The 23,122-nt window shown below is 42.7% G+C and overlaps 1 protein-coding gene across 8 annotated transcripts in view; it reads right to left on the bottom strand.

The window, feature by feature from the left end:
• Positions 1 to 23,122, bottom strand: part of MGAT5 (alpha-1,6-mannosylglycoprotein 6-beta-N-acetylglucosaminyltransferase) — a 323,438-nt gene that overhangs the window by 199,139 nt on the left and 101,177 nt on the right. For 3 of the 8 annotated variants that reach the window (XM_019731137.3, XM_074335516.2, XM_074335513.2), the window contains one exon: positions 3,134 to 3,501. In XM_019731137.3, coding sequence (XP_019586696.2) covers positions 3,134 to 3,374 — 241 coding nt within the window. In that variant the 5' untranslated portion in view covers positions 3,375 to 3,501. Of the gene's footprint in view, positions 1 to 3,133; positions 3,502 to 22,147; positions 22,321 to 23,122 lie in introns of all 8 variants that reach the window. The other 5 variants (XM_019731135.3, XM_019731138.3, XM_019731139.3 and 2 more) reach the window with 3 other exon arrangements.

Raw genomic sequence — 23,122 nt, 5'->3', positions numbered from 1 at the left:
ACCATTTATAGCACACTGTAAGCTTCTGATTATACTAATATGGGGGTATGAAAGGAGGGGATTTTTTCCTTTGTCTATTAACAGGATTCATTCAAACCAGACATAGATCCCAGTGATAGATCAGATCTTCACTCTTTCTGAGCAGACATCTAGGCAGTGCTCTGTATATGGGCTGCATTTGTGGCAGAAAAGGAGAGTGGAAACCGATGACTCATGCATCCTCTTCCTCGCTCCACCAACTCAGCGAAACCACTGAACCATCTTTCAGTCTCTGCATCTCCATCTGACACCTGACATCAACCGCCAGAACTGCCTGCCTAATGATATGCCCATGCCTGCTATTGATGGATTACAGAGAAGCAACATCGCCAGAACGGCTCTCCGGCTCTCTCGGCCTTGATGTGCACTATACCATCTCATTCAATCCCAGTTGTTCATGCCAGGAACTAAGAACCTGGGAGAAAGATAGACTGTCACATTTTCAGTAACAAAAAAGTTATCTGCTTGAGAACTTTCAGAAGATGATGTGTTAAATAGTGTCTTCTCTTTCCATTCTTACTGCAGTGGTTCTCCAAGGAGGTGGGAAGGTGGGCAATTTGGCCCCCTATACCCGGAAACATTTTTGATTGTCACAACTAGGGAGTGGCTACTGGTATCCAGTGGGTACACAACTGAGATGCTGCTACACATCCTATAACACACGAACAGCCCCCCAACAATAAAGAATTATCTGGCCAAAAATACCAATGATGCCGAGATGACAAACCCTGCCTTAGTAGGATTTCGCTGATGGTCCCAATGCCTCAAGCACACATGCACAGTCCAATTAAATCCCAGAAACTCAGCTCCAAAGACCATTTTGATTGACAGGTCGAATTGATTAAATGAAAGAAAAACAGTGGTGTGAGTTAGACTTGCTGACGGTGCCTGTGTAGTTGTTTCTTCGTTGTTTTGAGAAAAAGAATTACTTTTCTGAGGGTCATCTATAAAGGGAGGAAGAAGGAATAAATAGTTTCTGTAATTTCTTTGAGCTCCAAAGTCCTATGATTGTCAGCATATAAGGTGGCTGAAGGTCTTACAGACTTCTCTGGGGGGTTGGCAACTTCCTAAAAAATAGAACACCTCTGTCAGGCTGCAAGGCTAAGACCAGATCACTGTCCTGTAGAATGTGGAAGAAGCCTACCTTAAAAGATGTTTCGCAGCACACAGGAAATAGAAACAGTCAAAACTAGAGAAACTGCAAGTCCATCAATTTACCATTCGTGTGGTTTCCTTTCATGGAAAACCTTTGATAGACTGAGATGAACAGAAGGAGGAAATTACTACTCTTCTTCACCCCCAAGTGTGTAACATGGAATGCAATGAACCAGAAACTTGAGAAGAGCATCTAGTTTATTCGTTACACTTACTATTATAGATTGGTAATACCAAATGTGGTAATTTGCTTTATTTTTTCTGGTGGTTTACTGACAATATTCAGGAAACATTAAAGAAGATGGAAGTCAATTCAAAAATGCACCCTCAAGAAAATGACCTAGTTGTTTTGCAGCATAGGCTTTCAAAATGGAGTCTCCTTTTATTAATCCAGCAGACCAAAAAAGGTGGCAATTTATTTAAATATTAAAAGCAAATGCCTACAGACGCTGCCAAATCTTTAAGGAATAGATTAAAAACAGGGAGTGTGATCATTCAAATAGCAGGCACTGGAAAAGAATTTCCACATTGCACATTGAAAGCAATCATTTTCTCCTTACCCCACCCCCCAAAAAACCCCACGAAAACACACACAAAAAATCCATAAATTAAAAACTAACCAAGTTTGCTGGATCCTTCCAAAAACAAAAACACATACATGTAAAATTGAGTGTGATTTCCTGTGTTTGAACTTCAGCTTCAACCTGTTGCTGCACATTTTCAGGGAATCCTCATTGGAGCGCCCATATTTCAGGGAACATTCCTCGACTGGTTCCCAAGATGGAATGCCAACCGTTTCCTTCTTGCCCAATCCCATTCTTGTATCTCATTTATAATATACATCAGGGTCCCAAATCCTGACGCTACTGAAGTCTCCATTCAATGACCAGATTTGTCACTGAACAACAGGTCACCCCACAGATCAAGGCCATTCCCACACTCAGTGAGCACAGGAGAGCTGGGAAGTGGCTTCTCTAAAACACAGTGTGATCCCAATTTCATTTGCAATTTTTGTTTTGTATTTATGCATATGTTTTTGTAAGTACTTTGTTCCTATACATACATATATACATATATATGCATGTGTACATATATATATATATATATTTCCATGCATATATAAAACATCAAAAATATATAAAGATATATACACTGAAATGTTAATTCCTAGAGTAGATTTATACGTGATTTTATTTTTTCTTCCTATCTTTTTGCTTGTCTGCAGCTTCCAACATTTTCTATATTAAGCATAACGTTTCCCAAAATAAAAATAAGTAATATTCTATAGGAGTACTTTTTTGTTTTTTAAATCAACCTCATTTCAAAAAGGAGTTAAGGCACCTGATAAAAAAAGCAAGAAGTACAAAAAGATTTCTTTCAAAGCGAGGGCACTTAGAGACCAGGGCAAGAAACGAGCAGTAAGCTGGAAGACGCCAAAGTTTAAAGCGATTAGCCAGCACGTAGCCCTAATGCCCTGCATACTAGCTGGAGGGAGGCCCACACTTGGCTCTGAGTTTCTGGGCGTGCACAAAACACTCCTCCCCAGCCTCCTTACCTCAATCCGCCAGTCCTAATTAAATTTTGTTTAGGGAAAGACAACGAGAATATGTTCGTACATTTCCTGATGCTACCCCCAGATGAGATCATGCAATCCACAAATGTGTTGAGGGAGGAGGAGCTAGCTGCAAACACAAGCCATAGTATGCGAACTGTTCTGCCCGTTGTTCCTGGGCTAAATGTCAGTGTGTACAGAGCTGAGACTCTCCCAAAGGACACTGCTTTAACTTTCTAAAAGTGTCCCTCTGTGTGCAATTCATTGCCCTGAAGGCAGTGGCAAGGGATACACTGACTCCACCAGAAGACCGAGCCTGAGAGCCTCAGGGGTCGTTTTGAGGCAGAGCCGCCCTCCAGCGAGAAGCCCCAGAAGCACAACACATACCGTAAGCTGTCATGACACCAGCATATGGTCCATCCACCACATTCCTGTTTTCTTCGGCCAGAGCCTTGATGTACCTCTTGCTGAGGTCCAGGATCTGCTCCCGCAGCATGGAGCTGCTCTCAGGCTGAGTTCGCTGCTGGATGGTAAAATGCAGGAGCATCATACCCCAAATAAAGCCAAAAGTCACGAGGAAAAAGCCCAGCTTCTGAGAGGACAACTTCCACGGAGTAAAGAGAGCCATTGCCCTCCGGCAACTTCACCTGCCGCTGGCTCTTAAAGGGTCAAAGGGAGACACAGGTTCATGGTGGGTTCGTCCGTCTCACTCTGGCTCCTGCGTCAGCCGACTTCCTTTCCTCACTGCCATTCTGCTGTGAAGGAGGAGGAAAGTTAGCACCGTGGTTGTGGCAAAACATGGTAAAATAAGCCAGAAGCCCTGTTTTCACACCAATAGTTCTAAAATGTGAACTTCGTTTTTTCTTAATGTACTGGTTCAATATCTTCTATTAAGACTCGGGTTCTGTACGCTAAGAGGGGAAATCTGGCCAGGCAACAAAGAGCTGTACAAATACGGAGGAGGAAATGTGCCTCTGAGTGTGTTAACAGGTGTAGCAGGGCTGTTCCAGTCTGGACCAAGTTCAAAACAGGAAGTTTGTTTTGCAAGGTGGAAAGGAGATGGAAGGATATTTCACTGAATGTCAGCAGAAACTCAAGTGGAGGGTGGAGTCATATCACCACTGGGCACTTTTGTGTATCTGTAACGTGAGCTTACAAAGTCATTATTATGTGCTCTGGCAAGGATTAGAGCACGCAGCTGGAGAGGTGAGCCAGAAAGTGGATGCCCCCTCAGGGCAATCAGACAAGGAAAGGGGAGAGAGCCTCCACATTACTTAAGCATGGCCGGCTTTCATGAGCAGTGTCCAGCGATGAGCTGAGTCTCTCGGGGCCACCAGGTGGCCTCTCCCAGGCTCCAGCGCAGACAGGCTATACCAGGGATACCTAGCAGTCTTTCTGTTCTGGTTACCATGAGTGAAAGCTGAACCTCACTTCTCACTTGCACACTTCAGCACAGGAAGTGTGGAGTACATGACAGCCTCCTGCTCCGTGGCTCTATTTCACTCACACCATGAAGCAAAATGAGGCTAAAAGGTATAGTTTCCACTGTCTATCACATCGTAAGGTATACGAATGTTAAGTCACTATGTTGTACACCTGAAACAAACATAATGTACTTTAATTTTTTAAAAAAGGTATAGTTTCAATACTAATGTAATCATATTTTATCTGGTATCTGCACGGGCTGGGTCAAAGTCTTAAATCAAGCCCTCCCAACAAATGGGGCTGAAGTGTAGGTTGCAAATGAGCTACAGGTCGGCCAAGATACCCACTCCTTCGGCCAGAGTCCTGGGCCCAAGAACCAGCCAGCTTACAATAACACCATATTCTAAATGTGCCAAGGGAAAGGCTGAGCAAGGATCTCCTACGGAGGACTAACCCAGGATGTATTTAGTGTGCATATGTTGAAGTTCAAAGGATTCTTTTTCTTAAATAGCCTAAGAGGAAATGATAACAGGATCCTGTAACTATTAGCTACAGCCTGCATGTCATGCAGCACATCTGTGTTGGTCCTCCGCTCTCACTGTGATTTCCTTGTGTATCAACAGTCAGCAGTAGTCGGTAGTACCACCACTAACACTAATAGTAAATGATAAACTCTAGGTATGTCCCAGGCATTGGGATAAGTGTTTTTTGTGTCTTGGCTCACTGAACTCTTATAAGAGTCCTATACGGTAAGAACTATTAGTATTATTATGTGTTTTAGAAATGAAAAAAAGAACAAAGGCAGAGAGATGAACTTGGCAAAGGTCACTTAGCTAGCTCTACGGCAGAGGACGGATCATCTAGGGACAGCCCAGGAGTCAGTAAACCACACCCTAAGTCCCCTATGTCATTCCTCCTCCCCCACCAGCCTGTTTATCTATGGCCAAGAATGGTTTGTACCTGCTAAAAGGGCTGGGAAAAGCAACAAAGAGGAATATGGGACAGAAATCCTACAGAGCTCAAAAGCTGAAAACATTTACCATTGGTCTTTAATAGAAAATTCTAGGCCAGTAGTTCTCGAAGTGGGATCCCTGCCTCAGAGCAAAAATGAGAAATGCAAATTCTCAGATCTCACCCCAGAGCTACTGAATCAGCCACTCTGGGGGCAGGAGTGAAGGAGAGAGCAACCTTGCTTCAACAAGCCCGCTAGGCGATTTTGAGGTCCACTCAGGTTTGAGAGCCCCTCACTCAGACAGACGGATGCCATCACTGTGCCATACCACCACACTGCCAACACATGGTGGCTTGCACTCCGTGTCGCACGACTTTATCACCTACTCGTAAGTTTCTCTGAGCCATCCACACCCTCCGTACCTACTGGTCTGCTATCACCATAACCCTGTTGATCCTTCATGAGGGTCTCCGTCTTCACTCGGGCTGTTCCCCTACCTGTCTGGTCCTGCCCCTGTCACATTGACAATCCAAACCTAAGCCCCAAGGCCCAGTTCTGGTCCCACCTGCTTCAGGCCATTTTCCCCACTGCTCCAGCCTATGATGTTCCTTCCTAGTCCGTTTTACAACACTGTCTGCCTACCTTGGATGTTGTGCAATTTCTGTGTGGGATCCCATGAGATCCTCTAAGGGACTCCCCCTGCATAACTTCTCAGAGAAGGACAGTGACCCCAGCGGCACAATAAAATACCTGGTGTCTAAGTGAACAGGTCACCTGGGCACTTATGGCACTTTATTCAGCTCCACTAAATGCAGACCAGTTGAACAGAACCTGCCCTCTTTCCTTCCTCCATTTATTCTACAACTCTCTCCTGACCAGCACTGCCATCGGCACTGGGGATTGAACAATGAATATGAGTTCCGGAGGGGCTGCTGTCTAGAGGCCATTCCTCTGACTGGGTGCTGCATCTAGTTCCTCAGGAAATGGCTGCTCTTTCTTTGTGATAACCCACACTAGTTTCGCAATTTTACCTCAGGGCTGAAGGGATTTTCCCAGAGCAAGTGTACTAGGTGCTATACCAAGAAAGAGTCTTCTGGTGATTTTCTTTTACTATTTTAGGAGAGAACCCCAAATGTTGACAAGAATTACCTGTCTACATTCAGACAGGAAGCCACACTCCATTTCCTCAATTAATCCCCCGAAAAACTGCTCAAAGTTGCAGAGTTTAAGCAAAGGAACGGCCAAGGACGGGACGAGGGCTTCTGTAGAAGGTGGTCCCTTCTCTACCTTGGCCTTGGAGAGAATCAGAACTTCCCAGGTGGCACATTCAAGGGGCAAAGAGATGGTCTCGAAACCCAGCACAGGGTCATACAAATTTGGAGTAAAAATCCCTAACATTACAAAGTTCAGAGCACAGTTCTGATTATCGAGAGCCCAGATTGTAAGTGACGACAGAACTGCCAGGAATATTCTTTTTTCCAGTGGAATCTGTGGCTTAAAACACCAGCAACTTTATCATCACACAGAGAAAATTAAATTAGAATTCATCTCAATAATTCCTTGTCAGGAGACAGAATTTTAAAAGATTTCAAAACTATAATTCGAGAGACACCCCTCTGTTCCACAGTAACAGGAAAGTAAGAGGACAGCAATACTCACCAGAGGTCTTGGTGTCGTAAAAAGACCGAACGAGGATCATCACTAACGGCCACATGTTTAACAAAGGGGCCACAGACAATAGTTCAAAAAGTTGTTGGACGGACCAGGAATATGCCTGCCCCCAGACCTTCTAACGGCTGGATCCTCCAGCAAAGTGGATGGATCTGAGAGGCACAAAAAGAACTAGACACTATATCGCAGAAGGCCTTGTTGCCAACCAAGAGTGACGGCAGCCCAGGGCCACGACTCCATCGGTCCTCTCCCAGAAAGAAGTATGCACCAAGTCTGTCTGCAATGAGTTAAGCTTCTAGGTCAATCAGTGTGGCTAACCACCCTAACGTGCATTTCCTCTATTCCTGTACTTCCTAAAAGAGCAGCATTCCCTTCCTCTTTCCCATTCACTCCTCAACCCAACAATAGCTGGCTCCCACCTTTCCAAATGTGGCCAAAGATCTTTGGCAAGAAAATGTGTCCGTTCACTTGATTAAAAAAAATAATAAAAGCCCATGAAAAGATGTTCCACATCAATAGCCACTGGGGAAATGCAAATCAAAACCACAATGATATGCCAATCCATACTCATTAGCATGGCTATAATAAAAAAAAGACATATAAGAACAAGTGTTGGCGAGGACGTAGAGACATTGGAACTCTTACATACTGCTGGAACGTACAATGCTACATGCAGCTGGTGTGGAAAATAGTTTGGCAGTTCCTCCAATGGTGAAGCACAGTTACCACATGACCTATCCAACCCCATTCCTAAGAATTCTCCCAAGAGAAATGAGAACATATGTCCACCCAAAAACTTGTGCATAAATGTTTATAGCAGCACTACTTGTAATAGACAAAAAAAGAGGAACAACCCAAATATCCTCAAAGCACGAACGAATAAGTAAAATGTGGTATAGCCATACAATGGAATATTATTCATCAATAAAAAGAAATAAAGTACTGATACATGCTACAAGATGGATGATCCCTAACACATGCTAAGTGAAAAAAGGCAGTCACAAAAGACCTCATTGACTCCATTTATCTGAAATGTCTGGAATAGGAAAACGTATAGAGACAGTAAGTATGACAGTAGCTTAAGGCTCAAGGGGATGGGGTATTGGGAGATGACAACTGCAGCATGCAGCATGCAGGGTTTATTGAGGGAATAAAGAAAATGGTCTAAAATTTGTGGTGACGGATGTATCAATTTACACTCTAGAGATTCAGAACAAAACTTCCCTAGTTACCCCTGTATGTGCAAGTTGAAATTTGAATTTGTTATATGTTCAGGAAATTAATGCTTGGCGGTGGTCTTGTTTGCTATTTGTTTTATTAAATTCATACTTACTCATGTAAAATTGCATGGCAGAGAACACTATGAGTAATTAAATGCTAGATGAGAGTCAGTCCTAAATCACAAGTTTCGAAGTCCTCTTGTTTGATTTCCTTATTACAAGAAGCAACGACAGTCTTAGATAATGTTAATGATTCAACTCTGAAACAATTTCCAACTACTTCTCTTTCCAGCCTGTTTCAATTTACATTAAGAGCAACTTAGAGTGCTTGGGAAATTATTTTTTTTTTAAAAAAGGAGCCATTACCATTTGCAATCAGGGTGAATCTGAGCTTCCTTCCACTACTGTGCCACCAAAACATGGAATATAAATCAACTGGAGTCTCATCTTGAAATGACTGTACACCATCTTACCAAATCCTCGATTCTGTGCTCACCAGACCATCTCACATGCCTAATGAATGACTTCAAAAGGAAATAAGATGAGTTAAAATGTATGTTTTTTTTAATACTTAGAAAAATAATAACCCTCGTTTTACAGAGGAGGAAACCGAGGCCTAGAAAACATTTGGTTTTCCAGTAATTAAAGTCAGATTCAAACCAGTACTCAAATCTGCTCAAGTCCCAGTCCTGCTTCCTAATATATGGTCTCCACCAAACCAAGCTGCATCTACCAGCCTTCTGCAGAAACTCAAAACAGAAGAAAAGTATCAATACGAAACAGAACCAGAAACCACAGCCTGGTGGTTTCTAGACGTCTAATACAACTAATACAATGTGTCACCTATTTCAAGGGGTTGAGAGAATCAAGAAATGATAGAAAGAAAAATACACATGAACAGAATTACTGGTATGAGGAAGACAGATGATCTGGGGGAGACTCTCAATCAAACTACAGTTGTCTTCTATTGTTGAAAAAGGAGAAGCCCAGGAGGAGGGAAGGAAATTGTTGAAAAAGGAGAAGCCCAGGAGGAGGGAAGGAAAAGAAAGCAGCCTTTTCTCCAAAATAAGTCCAAATTCCTAGGAAGATGCTCTGAGGTTCGTTGTTCACTCGCCTGGATGGCCTGGACACACAGGCCCAGTGCCACCAACTTGAAATCAATCATAGGACCCACCCAGCAGAAGCCCCAAATCTGAAGTGTGAATCCTTGACAGTTGTGATAACCACTGAGCCCGCCTCCCATTCTAGGGAGCAAAGGAGCCCAGGAGCCAACAGTGGTGCCCAGGAGCAGATATGAACAGGGGCCTTTCTGTTCCACCTTTATGACTTGGTCCCTGACAAATTCTCGTACTTTCCTTTATAAACAGGAAAAGCACATTCTAAGTGAAAACAGCCCGTTCTCTTTAGAACTGGCTAAACAAGTCTGATTCTGAGTCACCAGCTGAAAGACACCCATGAAAACACACCTTTGGTATTCTTGGGGAGGCCAGGCCTTTTCTAATGTCTGGGGTTTTAAACAGCCCCATCCCTTTCATATTTGAAGAGATCAAACCAAGAGTCCTGTGTCCAGAGTTTTCATTATTGGGATCCACCTGCATTCTTAGTGTGGGCAGGGAAAGATAACCTTCAACCCTGCCCGCCAGTAGGCATTTGCCTCCTCGCAGTTACACTGTCCACTAAGGGTAGTTTAGGACACCGTATCTGGCATCAACAGCAAAATACATTTTCAAATACTAAATACAGAGGCTCAGGACTCTGTATCCAGAATAGGAACTCCTTCCTGCCCTCTCCCCACTCCCACCTGTCCACTGGCGATTACATATGGCCATCTCCATGAGAGAATGTGGGGGGGGAGGGAAAACAGGTGGACAGGAACCTTTAAAGATTTTTATTGACTTAGCCTCTTTGGTGTGCGTATTACTGGCAGGTGGACAAAGCAGAAAGGGGACAAAGGAGTTGAGAAGGAAGCTGTCCTGCTGGGTCAGATAAGATCTTCATGTCTTCGGTGAGTTTCACTCGCAAGGCCCATAGGTTATTCACAGTTGACAGAATTTCCCATCAACAAAAATGAAACGACAGCAACTCCAAGAATTCTGAAAATATGTGCTAAACAAAAACAAAAAGCTAAGGGGGGAAGGGGGCAGTAGGCGAGGGTAAAGGGGATCAAACATATGGTGATGGAAGGAGAACTGACTCTGGGTGGTGAACACACAATGGGATTTATAGATGATGTAATACAGAATTGTACACCTGAAATCTATGTAACTTTACTAACAATTGTCACCCCAATAAACTTTAATTAAAAAAAAAGAAAGAAAGAAAAAAGAAAAGATACCCATATTTCTGAGTTGTAGTTGCAAGGAAGTTTGTATAAAAAACAAACAAAACAAAAAACAACAACAACAAAAAAAGCATGGGTCCCTGAAAAAAATGAAATAAACCCGTTTCACCCAGGGTTTCTCAATCCTTGGCACAACTGACATCTGACGGCAGATAATTCTTGATCACAGGGCTGCTGTCCTGCACATTGGAGGATGTCCAGAAGCATCCCTGCCCTCTAGCCACTAGATGCCATGAGAACTCTCCACCCCCCACTGGGACAATCCAAACTGTCTCCTGACCTTGCCAAGTGTTCCCTAAAGGATAAAAGCGCCCTGGTGGAGAACCACTACCTTTATCAATCAGCAGAACTGTACCCACCGCATAGGAAGATGCTCAGAGAAGGTCGGCCCATAGGACTAGACTGCAGAGCCAGGACAAGGTGAACTCAGGAGTCAAAGATCTGAAGATGAGTCAGAGCCCTGTGCTAGGACCAGAGGCCGGAGAGAGATGGGGGACATTCCTGACGCTGTCCCAACCTGGTGGACAGATGAGTCTCATTTTCTTCTGTGTCCATCACTGACAACTCTATTTTGGCACCAGCCCAAGCGCTCCTTCCTAGGCTGGCTGTGCCCCTGTTTACTAATTAGTATGGCGTCGGGGCTCTATTCCACAAAGATCGTAGTCCATCAATCAACAGGCACAGCGAAGGAGGCTTCGAGAAGACAAAATCGAGATGATGTTACATTCAGGCAGCCCTACAAAGAAAAGGACTGTCACCTGGCTTCCAGCCCAGGAAACCATGCACATGCTTTATGACAAGTTGATAATGACTCTCTAAGAAGAAGAAAAGGAATAGTCTGTGAAAAGATCACACAGTGTGTAAATTTGGTAGGTAGATCTCAATGTTGAATGAAAATGCTCAAAAGATTTGCCTCTAATCAGAGCTAAAGGACAGTAAAGCCACAAAAGAATGTCATGATTAAATACAAAATATACTTTTTTCTCTGAGGATCAGGCTTCTGGCAATTCCTTCCACCTAGAAAACACCTGTGGAATGACAACAGGCCCAAAATGGCTCCAATAATAAAAAGAAAAGAAAGAAACTACAGTCACAAAAATCATCAAAATTATTCCCAAAACGTGGGACAATGCCGTCCAGATAAAGCTTATTATTCAACAAGTGTCCCCTGAATCTTACAAGCCAATCACCCCACCCCAGGACCCCTCTCCGCCACCTGGAGCCGAACACAGGTGGAGAGCTGGCCTATCCCATTAGCATTCTAATTGCACTGTCTGTCTGTAGAAATGGGACAGCCTTCCAAGCACTTGATTTCATAAAGACCACCACGTTCAAATTTTTAGAACTAGCTGATGAGTAAGGTGTGAAGAGATGCATGTGCATAGACACACAACCTGACCACTCAGAGAATTTCTCATTGCTTTTAAAATATGGCTACAATAAATCAAGGCCCCAAGGCGGATGCTGGATCATATATGACCCGAGTCAGAATTTTCTTAAGGAAGAACTCAACCATCAGATGCTCATTGATAAGCTTACTTGTCCCCCAATTCACCCCCAATTCACCATGGAAAATAAGACCTATCCTGAAAATAAGCCCCGGTTAAGATCATCAGCCAGACAGACGCATTTAGTACCTTATGACGATGTTCCAGAAGAAGATGACATGACTGTATTTGAATAAATGTAGATTGTTGTACATGAAAAAATAAGACATCCCCTGAAAATACGCCCTAATGCATCTTTTGGAGCAAAAATTATTATAACACTCGGTCTTATTTTCGGGGAAATACGGTATTAGGTTGGTGCGAAAGTAATTGCAATTATCTTTAACCTTTAGAACCACAATTACTTTTGTACCAAACTAATATAAACAAAGGTCAACTCTCCCAAATACTGAAAACATCTTGGGTCAACCGACTGAGATCTGGTCACAAGCCCTCAGATTACACAAATGATGAATTAACTCGAGTTACAGGGGGGCTTCCTCCCCTCCGAGTTAAGGAGTTCCTGAACCCGGGCCTCTCAACCCTAATGTACTTCAGAATCACCTGGGCTCCCTCTTAAAAGATACAGATGCCTGGGCCTCATGTCCAAAGATTCTGATTCACTTTGTCTGCTGTGTGGCCCAAGCAGGAGTATCTTATTTTTAAGCTGCCTCGGTCATTTTAGTACGCAGCTAGACATGAGAACCTTTACATCCTCAGAAAGCTGTTCTTTTTATCAACTCTATGGATCCCACCTAGTGGGACCCAAAATGTAATCAACTGCAGTATTTTATAAGATAAACTTTCTACTCTCCATAAATGTAGATCCACTGGCTTTCTAGACAACCCATCTGCCATGTACACTGGTTTTCTCCTTAAAGAATCTCAAGCCGGTCTTCTCAGGCCCTTGGCCCAGGCTCCCTGCCCAAGGATGGCTTTTCAGGAAGTCCACTAAGCCCTGTGAGATCACCACTGTGCCCTGGAAGACTTGCTGAGGATCATGCTGGCCTGTCAGGGTTTTCAGTAACCTCTCCTGAGTATCTGGCTCCAAAAATGAGAAATTATTTAGGCTAACCTAATGGCCTCAAGGTCTCCCGATGCTTCTAGTAAGCAGCACCTTTAACCCTGCTACTCAAACTCTGATATGTGGCCTGAAGCACTGAGCCGACCTGGCAGATTGTTAGAAATGCAGAATCTCAGACCCACCCCAAGACTGAATGCATCAGAACTGGTGTTTATAACAAGATTCCCAGGTACTTGTTTGCATGTTAAAGTTTGAGACACACTGCTTTCTATCTCACCGGGAATAGTTAAGAATCAGGGCAAATCAGATACAAATTCCCAATGGCAGATAACAGAGAACACAGCACAGTCCCCCTCATTTTTATAATGTGCACAGACCTTAATGATTTGATATTACTTTTGAATAAGCTGGATGTACGTCAGTAAGAACAGCTGTTTCATTGACACTCCTAGTTACTGTAAGATGCATCCAGCTGAGGTGAGAATTATACATGCAGACGACATGGTCTTATATCATTTTGAACTAGGAGTGCCTCTAAAAGAACTGGTCGTGCTGTCTAGGCGCAGGATTTTGATCCATTATGCTAAAATCAGAGACACGGTTTGGATAACTTGTAACTCTAATACAGCAAATAACTATATAGCACATTACCCTATGCAGCTTCCCAACAATTTGCTCTGCTCAAAGTTAGACGTCATGGGGGGTTACTGAGTTTTTGTGATCTTATAATTGCTAAACTGCTCACTTTACAACGCCTGTTTAACAATCACTAGTACTTTCCCAGTTGACTTCAAAGTGGAACAGCCTTCAACTGAGGCTAGCATCCTCATCAGACATCTTAATTTTGAATAAGATGACGTCAACCAATATTTAATGTTTCTGGAAATGGCTCTAATTAATTCTGATCATTTCCAGGGCACATAACTGACTTTATAGCCACTGAAAGCTTTTCAAAGCTTTGCTGAAAGAAACTATATTTGAAGGATGACTTAAGGGGTACACAATCCATCCACTGTCCTACACAGACCTTCCCCAACCTTTTGTGACAAATGAGTTCTTTAATAGCCTCTCTCTCTCTTTCTCTCCCCCTCCCTCCTTCCTTGTTCCCTCTCTCCTTCCCCCACCCACCCCCAACTCACTGTCCCCAAAAGCTAAAGGAACAGGACTTCCCTACCCAGCAGGGTGCACCCACACTGCCCCACCGTCACCTGGGCAGATGTGTGGATTCCATCTAGGGGGGATCAAAAAGTCTTGCAACCAAGATACATCTTCCAACTCAGCTTTACTCTAATAAAGCTGGTAGTCTGTAACCTTATCTGGCTTTTTCTATTTTCTCTTGTCCAGTACCCAAAAGAGAGGAAGGGTGTGATTCGCTGGCATCTCCAAACCCCAAAAGTTTATTTTTATATTTTTTTCTGTTTTGTTTCTAAATATCAGGATAAGATGGTTTCTGGCAGCTAGTTAAAAGCATTTCTCCACAAATAACACATTGCAGGTGTACGAATCTTTAATCCTAATAAATTAAAAGACAAGATGACTATAACAGTCATAATATTTTCTTTCTAAATATTGATTCCTAAAAAATACTATAAGATATGCCAAAAGAATTCTGATCAGATGAATGCAACTACAGCTAGAGGGAAGATAATCTGGAGAAAAACAGCAGACTTACCAGTATACTACTCAATAATTATACTTTGACCTGAGCATTCCTAATGCATCCTGTCTTTAACCAGCAGTCCATTAAGGATATAAATAAATATTTTTTATTGTAACATCCTTTTCACAAACCTCAGGGGTTGCAGAGCACTCTCCTGAATGTCACAAACCACGATCTAAGCTCTTAATAAACGCTGGTAGGCTTTCAAAGTCTTCCCTCTTAAAGGGGGAACAGAGATCATATGCATAAATACCTATTGTATTTAATGAGCCCCCAAAATAGAAATGGGTAAAACCGATATCACTGCCATTCGGAATAAAAGCTCAGGACACCCTCAATCCCCAGAGCATGAGAACCACCAGATGGGAACCTCTGCTCTAGATGTTTCAAATCCCTGGACTTTGTTGGCCTGGCCCTGGGCCACATGGCTTGGAAGAAATCTTCAAAACAATGCGCATTTGACCTAAAATAGAAAGCAGTTAAAAACGAAAGAAAACAAAAAAAAACATAAAAATGAAAACAGCCAGGTGAACCGTATCACCAGGTTTACCATAAACCTGGCAAAAGTTTTGCTCATTATCCAGGAGGACCTAGATAAGAAAGTTCTCTATCAAGAATATTCATCTGGGCATTTGAACACCTGGCTAGATTTTACTCAATGACACAGTAGAACATAACTGACATTGCCGCCCTCTCTCTTCTAGAGAGCTGCTAGGAAACACTCAAGAGCCAAAATCCCAGTCCACTTCCAGCAAGTAAACTGATACCTATTTTGCATTAAACCTCATTTCTAACTCTTATTTTCCTATTCTTATTTTCTCCTTGTCTTCTTATTTTCCTTACTTTAAATGTATTTTTATCTCCCTGTATTATACGTTTTAATCCTTTTTGGAACATAGCATAATGATAAGAAGGTAAGTAAACAAAAAGGAATAAGACAGCTATGGTAGATAGAATAGTGGCCTCCACTAAGTCACTGTCCTCATTCCCAGAATCTGTTACATGGCAAAGCGGAATAAAGATATCAGATGGAAGTCAGGTTGCTAATCGGCCGACCTTAAAAGAGGGAGGTGGTCCTGGGTTATCCTGGTGGGCTCACGGTAACCACAGTGGAAAAGGAAGACAGAGAGAGGGTCAGAAGGGCAGAATGGTCTCTCCTCAAGAATGCTCCGACTATTTACTAAGGCATTTGCATAAAACTAAGGTCACTGATTTAACAAATCTGGTTATTTGGTTTCTCCTGGTAACCTTTGGTTCTACTCTAGTAGTAACAGATTAGGAATTTCAGAAATAGGGTGGCTCCCTAATAAAGATGACAGCACAGAAAAATAACTGCAGAAAAGGATAATAGTTTCGGGCCATTTAGACTAAGGGCAAGCAGCCTGAGATATATCACGAGTGCCTCAGACTCTCGAAGGTTCCGGCCAAAACCAATTTTCACAATAATAGCATGGCATTATTAACATGATGTAACACAGACTTCTGGAATATTCCTAGAAAAATTCACATAGCTGAGCTCCTAAGTGACAAAGACAGGTAAATGAGGCATTGATGGGGGCAGGATGCAGAGGGAGGGAACACTGTATGGTAAGATGTGAAAAGCACAGATAGGAACAAACGACACATATGTCACATGCTGGCCATGGTGCTTCTTCGCTTCTGGACCCTGAATGCCATCCAATTCTGTGCTCTCTGAAGGTATAAGTGTCCTCATCATCACTGCAGTAAGAACTGGGCATGATCACCTTAACACACATCCTCTCAGCCTATGAGGCAGGTGCTATGACTGCCCCCATTTGGAGTGGAGGAAACTGAGGCATTAAGGACTAAGCACTCTGTTCAAGGTCACATAGCTACCAGGTGGTAGAGCTGTGAGATTGGCTTCCAGCGTCCTAACCACTGCTCTAGGATGCCTAGAGAGTCCGATACCTAGAAGATATCCAAACTCACGAAATGCATAAATGGAGCAAGTATGGTGGAGGGGGGGTTAACCACTCAATCAGACATATAATAATAAGCATTTAATAAATGTAAGTTGCTTTCCACTGACTGTTAGGCTCTTCCCCATTTCCAGCAAGGAAATTCTGTAAATCAGCTATTTTCAAATGAGCCAGGGAGGTGTATATAATAATCACCTGGAAAATTTTCAAAAAATATAGCCCTGAACAGAGCGCTCCCTCATCCTCTTCCCCAAATTCTGCTTTTGCCACTCTGCATGGGGATTCTATAAGAAAACAACTTCCCAGGGGCTCCTACAAACATCTCATGTCCTCCGCCAGCCCAGCCAGCAAAGCATTTCTGCTTCATGGTATCTTGGCTGCCAAGACACAGAGTACAACATAAAATGGGTTGAGTGTGGAGCTGCATGGTGGGAACTTGATTTCAAAGACACAAGGAGGCACACATTTAAGCAGTAGGCAGAATAATTGTGCTATTAAAGCTAGGCAGCCAGGTACACAGCTAGAGGGTAAAACACAAACACCTTAAACTACAGAGGCTATCCTGAGGAAAACAAGAAATTACTAACACATCACCAGTTAAGAGATGTCAAGCTACCATTTTTCTCTTGTAACTCTATCAAAGTGACATTAGAGTGCCATTCTAAAGTATTTTCCATTAAGAAAAAAACTAGATGAAAGGTCAGGAAGAGGTCAACTTGAGACTTGAGACCCCATCAGACAAATATTCAGGGAAGGGGCTCATTGTGTGGTCTCCACGGTTTACTTTGTGGAGAAAATACCGAAGGTTTAAGAGACATCCCTTAAACCTTTAAGAGACATCCCTGCCATCCCCCCCACCTCCCCAACACTCATGCAGAGCAGTGCAGAACACCGCTAACTCAGGGGCGCCACTGAGGGCACGTCACCCCTGGGTCCCAAAAACTAGGTGGGGGGGATGGCAGTGGAAAGAAGCCCAGGAGGTTTCATGAAAACCCTGTGACCTGAAATGACTCTCTGTCCTTCCTCATCTGTCACTTTTGGAGTTCCAATTAATGCCAGGTCCCAGGCTAGACATCGGGGGATAAAAGGTGAGTAACAGAAAGTTCCTGAAGTGACTGACTGCAAGCTTCAAGCTTAAGGCAAGGTACACAGCACTAGAGATATCCCGTTTCTCTGAAGTCACGGGGACTTGGGGGAATAGCTCTAAACTGGACGGGGGGAATCATGATGCACCGAGTTCCAGGACTAGGGGCAGAGCGTGGGACCTGTCACTTGACATCTCAAAACCTTCATCTTGTCTGCCCTTAGAAATGAAGCAGCAGAAATAGGTGTCGAAGAGCCTTCCATTTTAAGTTCCAAATGAGAAGAACCGATTTTCATTAACAAGCCACTTGAAATTTTCAGTAATTCAGGATGACCACACTCATAGCCTAGAATGGGATCCTGGCAGTAGGGGGCGGGGGACTGGGCAACAGATGACAGAAATTGATTTACAGTGAGAGGATTATAAATGAATGAAGCCATTATGAAAAACTGTGCCCCCTCCATTTTATCCCTTGCCTCAAATACACTCAATTCATATCACTTGCCTCTCGTGACCACTAGATTTATAAGCCCATTAAAAATGCTTTTATAATCACTTTATCCAAAAAACTATGGATGTTATTATAATGATTTAAATACCCATAGCAGTACACCAGGATCTGGGGGGAGTTTATTGATAACTTAGCAAAACGTGCCATGAATATGCCATTAAAATATTTGCTTTTTAAAAGTACCCTGATTTTTCCCAGTGAGTGCAGTCAACATTTAACTCACGCTGTGACCGCCCCGATCAATGGGATCAGGCAAACCATTTCCTCATTTCCTCTGCTCCATGGCGGTTCTCTCGGTCAAAGTCCACCCCGGGACCAAGCTAAGGCACTGCTTCTCAACCCTCACTGGGCAACAAAATTGCCTGGAGAGACATTTTAAATACAAATGTCAGCCCAACCCCCTCCCCAAGATTATGATTCAACTAGTCTGGGTAAGAGCAGGAAATCAATATCATATTAAGCACTCCCAAGTATTCTCAGGTGCAGCCAGGGTTTAGAACTATTGAGTGAAAGTGTCTGACTTACCAGGTAGATAATAAAAGGATTAAAAAAGGAGTAACAAGTCTGAGGGGCAAGAGTGGCAGAGAAGGGGAGAGGGGGGCAACAGAGGAAGGAGAGCCGTGACGAACCAGTGACCATGTGCCCCATTTAAAAAGGGCAGACACTTTAGAGCTCCAGCTACAGGACAATTTGAGGGAAGATAGTCTGAGGTGTCCACATCTTCCAATCTTTCCAGAGAAGCCAGAGTTTTGGGTCAAGTCTCTGTATTTATAAATGTTGGCACTAATTTAGATTTTTTTTTTTTAATTCTGGGTGGGCCAAAGTTCAAAGGAGTTTGCTATCTTGCTCACCTGCTCAGTCCACTTCATTAAATAGGTTGCCTGTTACTTTGACCTAATTGCCCACCCATTCTTAGCTTTGTGAACAGTAGCTGGACTGTTCTCAATCAAACACCGTTATTGTTATTTCATTATTATTATTTATCATTATCAGATCATCATTATCTTTAGAGCACTAGCTTCCGGCCCACCTGTTCTACCCAGTACAAGCTTGTGAATTAGTCACACCTAATTGCCAATCCTAAGAAACTGGAAGGGAATTTAAAAGTTATCTAGAGAGAGAGAGATGCAGGCCCCAGGATCCAGAAAGTCTAAGTAAACTGCCCAGAGCCACAAAGACTGCTGAAGGCAGGGCGACCAACTTTATCGTGGTGTTAGCGCTGTTAGTCTCCTGTCCCGGGCAAAGCAGAATGGTTGGTCACCCTACATGAAGGTCAGAGCCACACTGTCGTCCTTGCACATGTACCCCCATCACCTGGGAATCCTTGATGCTGTCGACTGGCCAAAATAACTCTCCAGACAATCCACAAAAAGAGCAGTTTATTCGGAAATGAAAAAGAAATAAAACCATAATAGTGGGAGAACGCACTCCTCTGCCGGGCTCCAACTGGCCGCACACGTGTAAAAAGAGAGGGCCCTCTTCCCCATATGGCCTCCAAATAAATGGATCCCTCCCCCGGAAGTTACCACAAAGTTTTAACAGGAAGTCAGGACTAGAGAGTTAGCGAGGGGGCACAGCTCCGCCCACAGTCCTCCCAGCTCTATGGTTAGTCATTAAGATGCCAGTTTACTTTTATCAACGCATACACACATTTTAGCTTCACAGTTTGCTCCCTATCAAGATTCCAACTCCCTGAAGGAAAAGGTTCGAGTCTTTCTGCAAATTGAGTACTTGATATTTGTTGGGAAAAGTCCTTGTAGCCCCCTTGATCAATAAAGATGCCTGCTGGTGTTGTCCTTGGAAGACACAGTGATCACCGCTGTAGGATGTCTGGGAAGAACATGAAGGCCTCAACCACTCAGCCGGGCCTCCTCCTCGGCCCCCAGTAACTGCTCCACCACTTTGCCAGACAGTTTGAGAAACACAAAGAAATGAATCAGAGTAACTTTTGGCTGGCCACCTCCTTCTGTCCTTGGGCCACAAAGACTCCTTCCTGTTCTAATGAGGTTATTACCCATCATCAAGGAACACGGCATCTAGTATGTTCCAAATGCTCCACTCACAGATACACTTCAGAAGGCAGCTTCTCAGCTGTGAAAGAAGTCAGCCTTTGCAGTCTTCTCTCAGAAGCTGCTCTGGAATTATTCAAGAGGGTCCGTGCTGAACTCGACTGTCTTACATGGATGGAGATGAAATCTGGTGTGGTAGAAAGGCTTAGGAATTAGATCCAGATTCAAATCTCAGCACTGACATTAGCTGACCCCGTGCCCGCTTTGGGAAGTTAGAGATGGAGATCCAGTTTCCTCATCTGTAAAATGTCTACCTGGCAGGATTTTAATTTGCAAAGGGCCTGGCCTGGCCCTTGATGAGAGTGAAGAAATCGTCTCAGGGGCCTCTGCGTGTCAGGTGGCAGAACTCATCCTACTGCCTGACTTTAAAACACAAGATTGGCCTTCTCTGACCCAGTTTTATTCCGAAGTAGATAGAGGCTTTCTTCAGTTCCCTTTTTCAAAAGATTAAGCAAATCTGTCTGAAACACAGGAAATGCAGATGAGTGTCAGCAAAATGTCACTGCAACTCACGCAAAGGAGTTTTCTATCTTGTCCATCAGTTTTGATGAGGAAGCAAGCAGAGTTCAATCACCAAGCCCAATTCCCAGTATTGGTAAAGATTGTTACTTCAAAGAAAGCCCTAGGTTAGCACCTAAAAATCTGATATCCATTCCACTGAATTCATTATAACCCAACATAATATTCAATCTCTCACAGCAAAACTACACTTTATGATTCACTGCATGAGGCCATTCCCTAGTAGAGGCTGTATTTTAGAATTATGACCAAAACAAGACCAAAAAACAACAATAAAACAAGCCCGTACCCTTATGTTTTATGATCTAAACAAGATGAAACAAAGCAAGATTTACACATGCCTGGAAAACAATTCACACTGACATAATTTTAAATTAACTGTATCTTAGATACAAGAGGAACAAATGTACTATTCTTCTAGCATAAAACCTGTTATGGCAGTTTCAACTTTTTACATAAGGAAGTTATGACCTCAGGTCACTAGATAGAATTACATTGCTCAAATCTATATTTGGCAAGCTCTTTGGGGTATAATCCACTTTACAAGAATAAACAAGTGGTAGCTATCAAAATCTTACACTTACACACAACAAACACCACCACCACACCCAGAACCAAGGATGTCCATGCCAGTCCCAAATTAAAATGTGTCCCAAAGAAGTCAAGAGATAACCCAACTGTTCATGTTCTAGCCTGGCAAGAAAATGGGCATTAAAAAGCATTACTTAGGTATGCGGTCTACTGAACAGTACAGTATCATTATCAATTTCCTGGTTCTGATATTGTACTAGAGCATGTAAAATGACACCATTGGGGAAAACTGGGTATCATAGGCTTTTCTGTACTCTTTTTGTAACTTCCTGTGAAATACTTATTTCAAAACAAAAAACTATTTTTAAAGCATTATTAATTGCCTATCTTTCTGTTTGGGCAAATTTTTCATGATACAGAAGCCCAAACCCCTTCCCCAGTACCCCCAATTCTACTTATGTGTCCAGATTGGAACCCATACCTAAATACTTTGAAGGGGTCAACAGATTCTGGAAACTCCCATTCAATGATAATCACTATCACAAACAAATACAAAAATAACTATGGTGCAGACATTTAATAAAAGTCATAAAAGAGAAACAGAGTGCTCTGGCATTTGGAGAAGGGAGGGGTCATATGTGTTTAGGGCCGGACAAGGCAATGTTTCATTGGAAAACGGTCTTTCAGCAAACGAAGACTGGGGTGGAGGCTGTAGGACATGTCAAAGACGCAAATTTCTGATAAGCAGCGATACTGTAAAAGGGATTCCTTTATGTATAGAGAAGGTAATAGGGCTAACTATCCCACGGGTTTTTCTTTGAATTGTTTCTGTCAATCAAAACTCTAGATATAATTTTGGATCTATCAATTGTAAATTAGTTAATTTACAAATTCACACATTCCTTCAGCAGCCACTATCACAAGATCCTGAGAGGAAAAGATACAAAATAAGACCTTAGACACTTACGTAGTGATAGAAAACCAGGAGAAATAAAAGTTCAGTTAAAGCATCGGTTCTCCAATCTGCTTCCCATGGGGGTAGGGGTGAGGAGAGACACCCATCAAAAAATGATGCAGCTGTTGTTCATGTTGCCCTGCAATAATCTCCCTCGAAGAAATGGTGATCCAAATTAAAAAGTTCTGTATGAGAGGACATCAAAAAAGAAAGCATATGAACATCTTCCGCCTTGTGGACAATGGATCTGTACATTCACGCACAGGTAGCATTTACCACCCACCAATGAGAAGCGTGCTTTATTTGATTATTTGTCTAGGTTAGGTTTTTTTGGCTACAGCTTTATTGAGATATATTTCACATGCCATAAGGTCACCCATTCAAAGTACTATACAATTCAACAGTTTTTAGTATATTCACAGAGTCACACAACTATCACAACAATCCATTTTAGAACATTTCCATCATCCTGAAAGAAACCCTGTACCCTTTAGTTATCACCTCCTAATCCTCCATCCTCACCTCCAGCCCTAGGCAATCACTAATTTCTGCCTCTGTAGATATGATGACTTTGGATGTTTCATACAAATAAAATCATGTAATATGTGGTCTTTTATGACTAGCTTCTTTCACTTGGCACAATGTTTTCGAGGTTCATCCTTGTAGCATGAATCAGTACTTCATTCTGTTTATGGCTGAATAATATTCTACTGTATGGATAGATCAAATTTTATCTACTACTCAATTGATGGCTATTAAAAATAACGCTGCTGTATAAACATCCATGCTCAACTTTTTCTGTGGACTTTTTCATTTGTCTTGGGTTTATACACTGGAGTGGAACTGCTGAGTCATACGGTTACTTTGTTTAACATATTGAAGACCTACTCACATGTTTTCTACAGAGGCTGTACCACTTTGCGTTACAAACAGCAGTGTATGAAGGTTCTAAGTTTTCCACATCCTCACCAACATTAATTATTATCT

This window comes from Rhinolophus sinicus, chromosome 17, assembly GCF_057876585.1.
Source record: "Rhinolophus sinicus isolate RSI-liver-muscle chromosome 17, RSI-T2T, whole genome shotgun sequence".
In the NCBI taxonomy this organism is placed as follows: Eukaryota; Metazoa; Chordata; class Mammalia; order Chiroptera; family Rhinolophidae; genus Rhinolophus; species Rhinolophus sinicus.
This window is presented reverse-complemented; position numbering and strand designations above follow the sequence as displayed.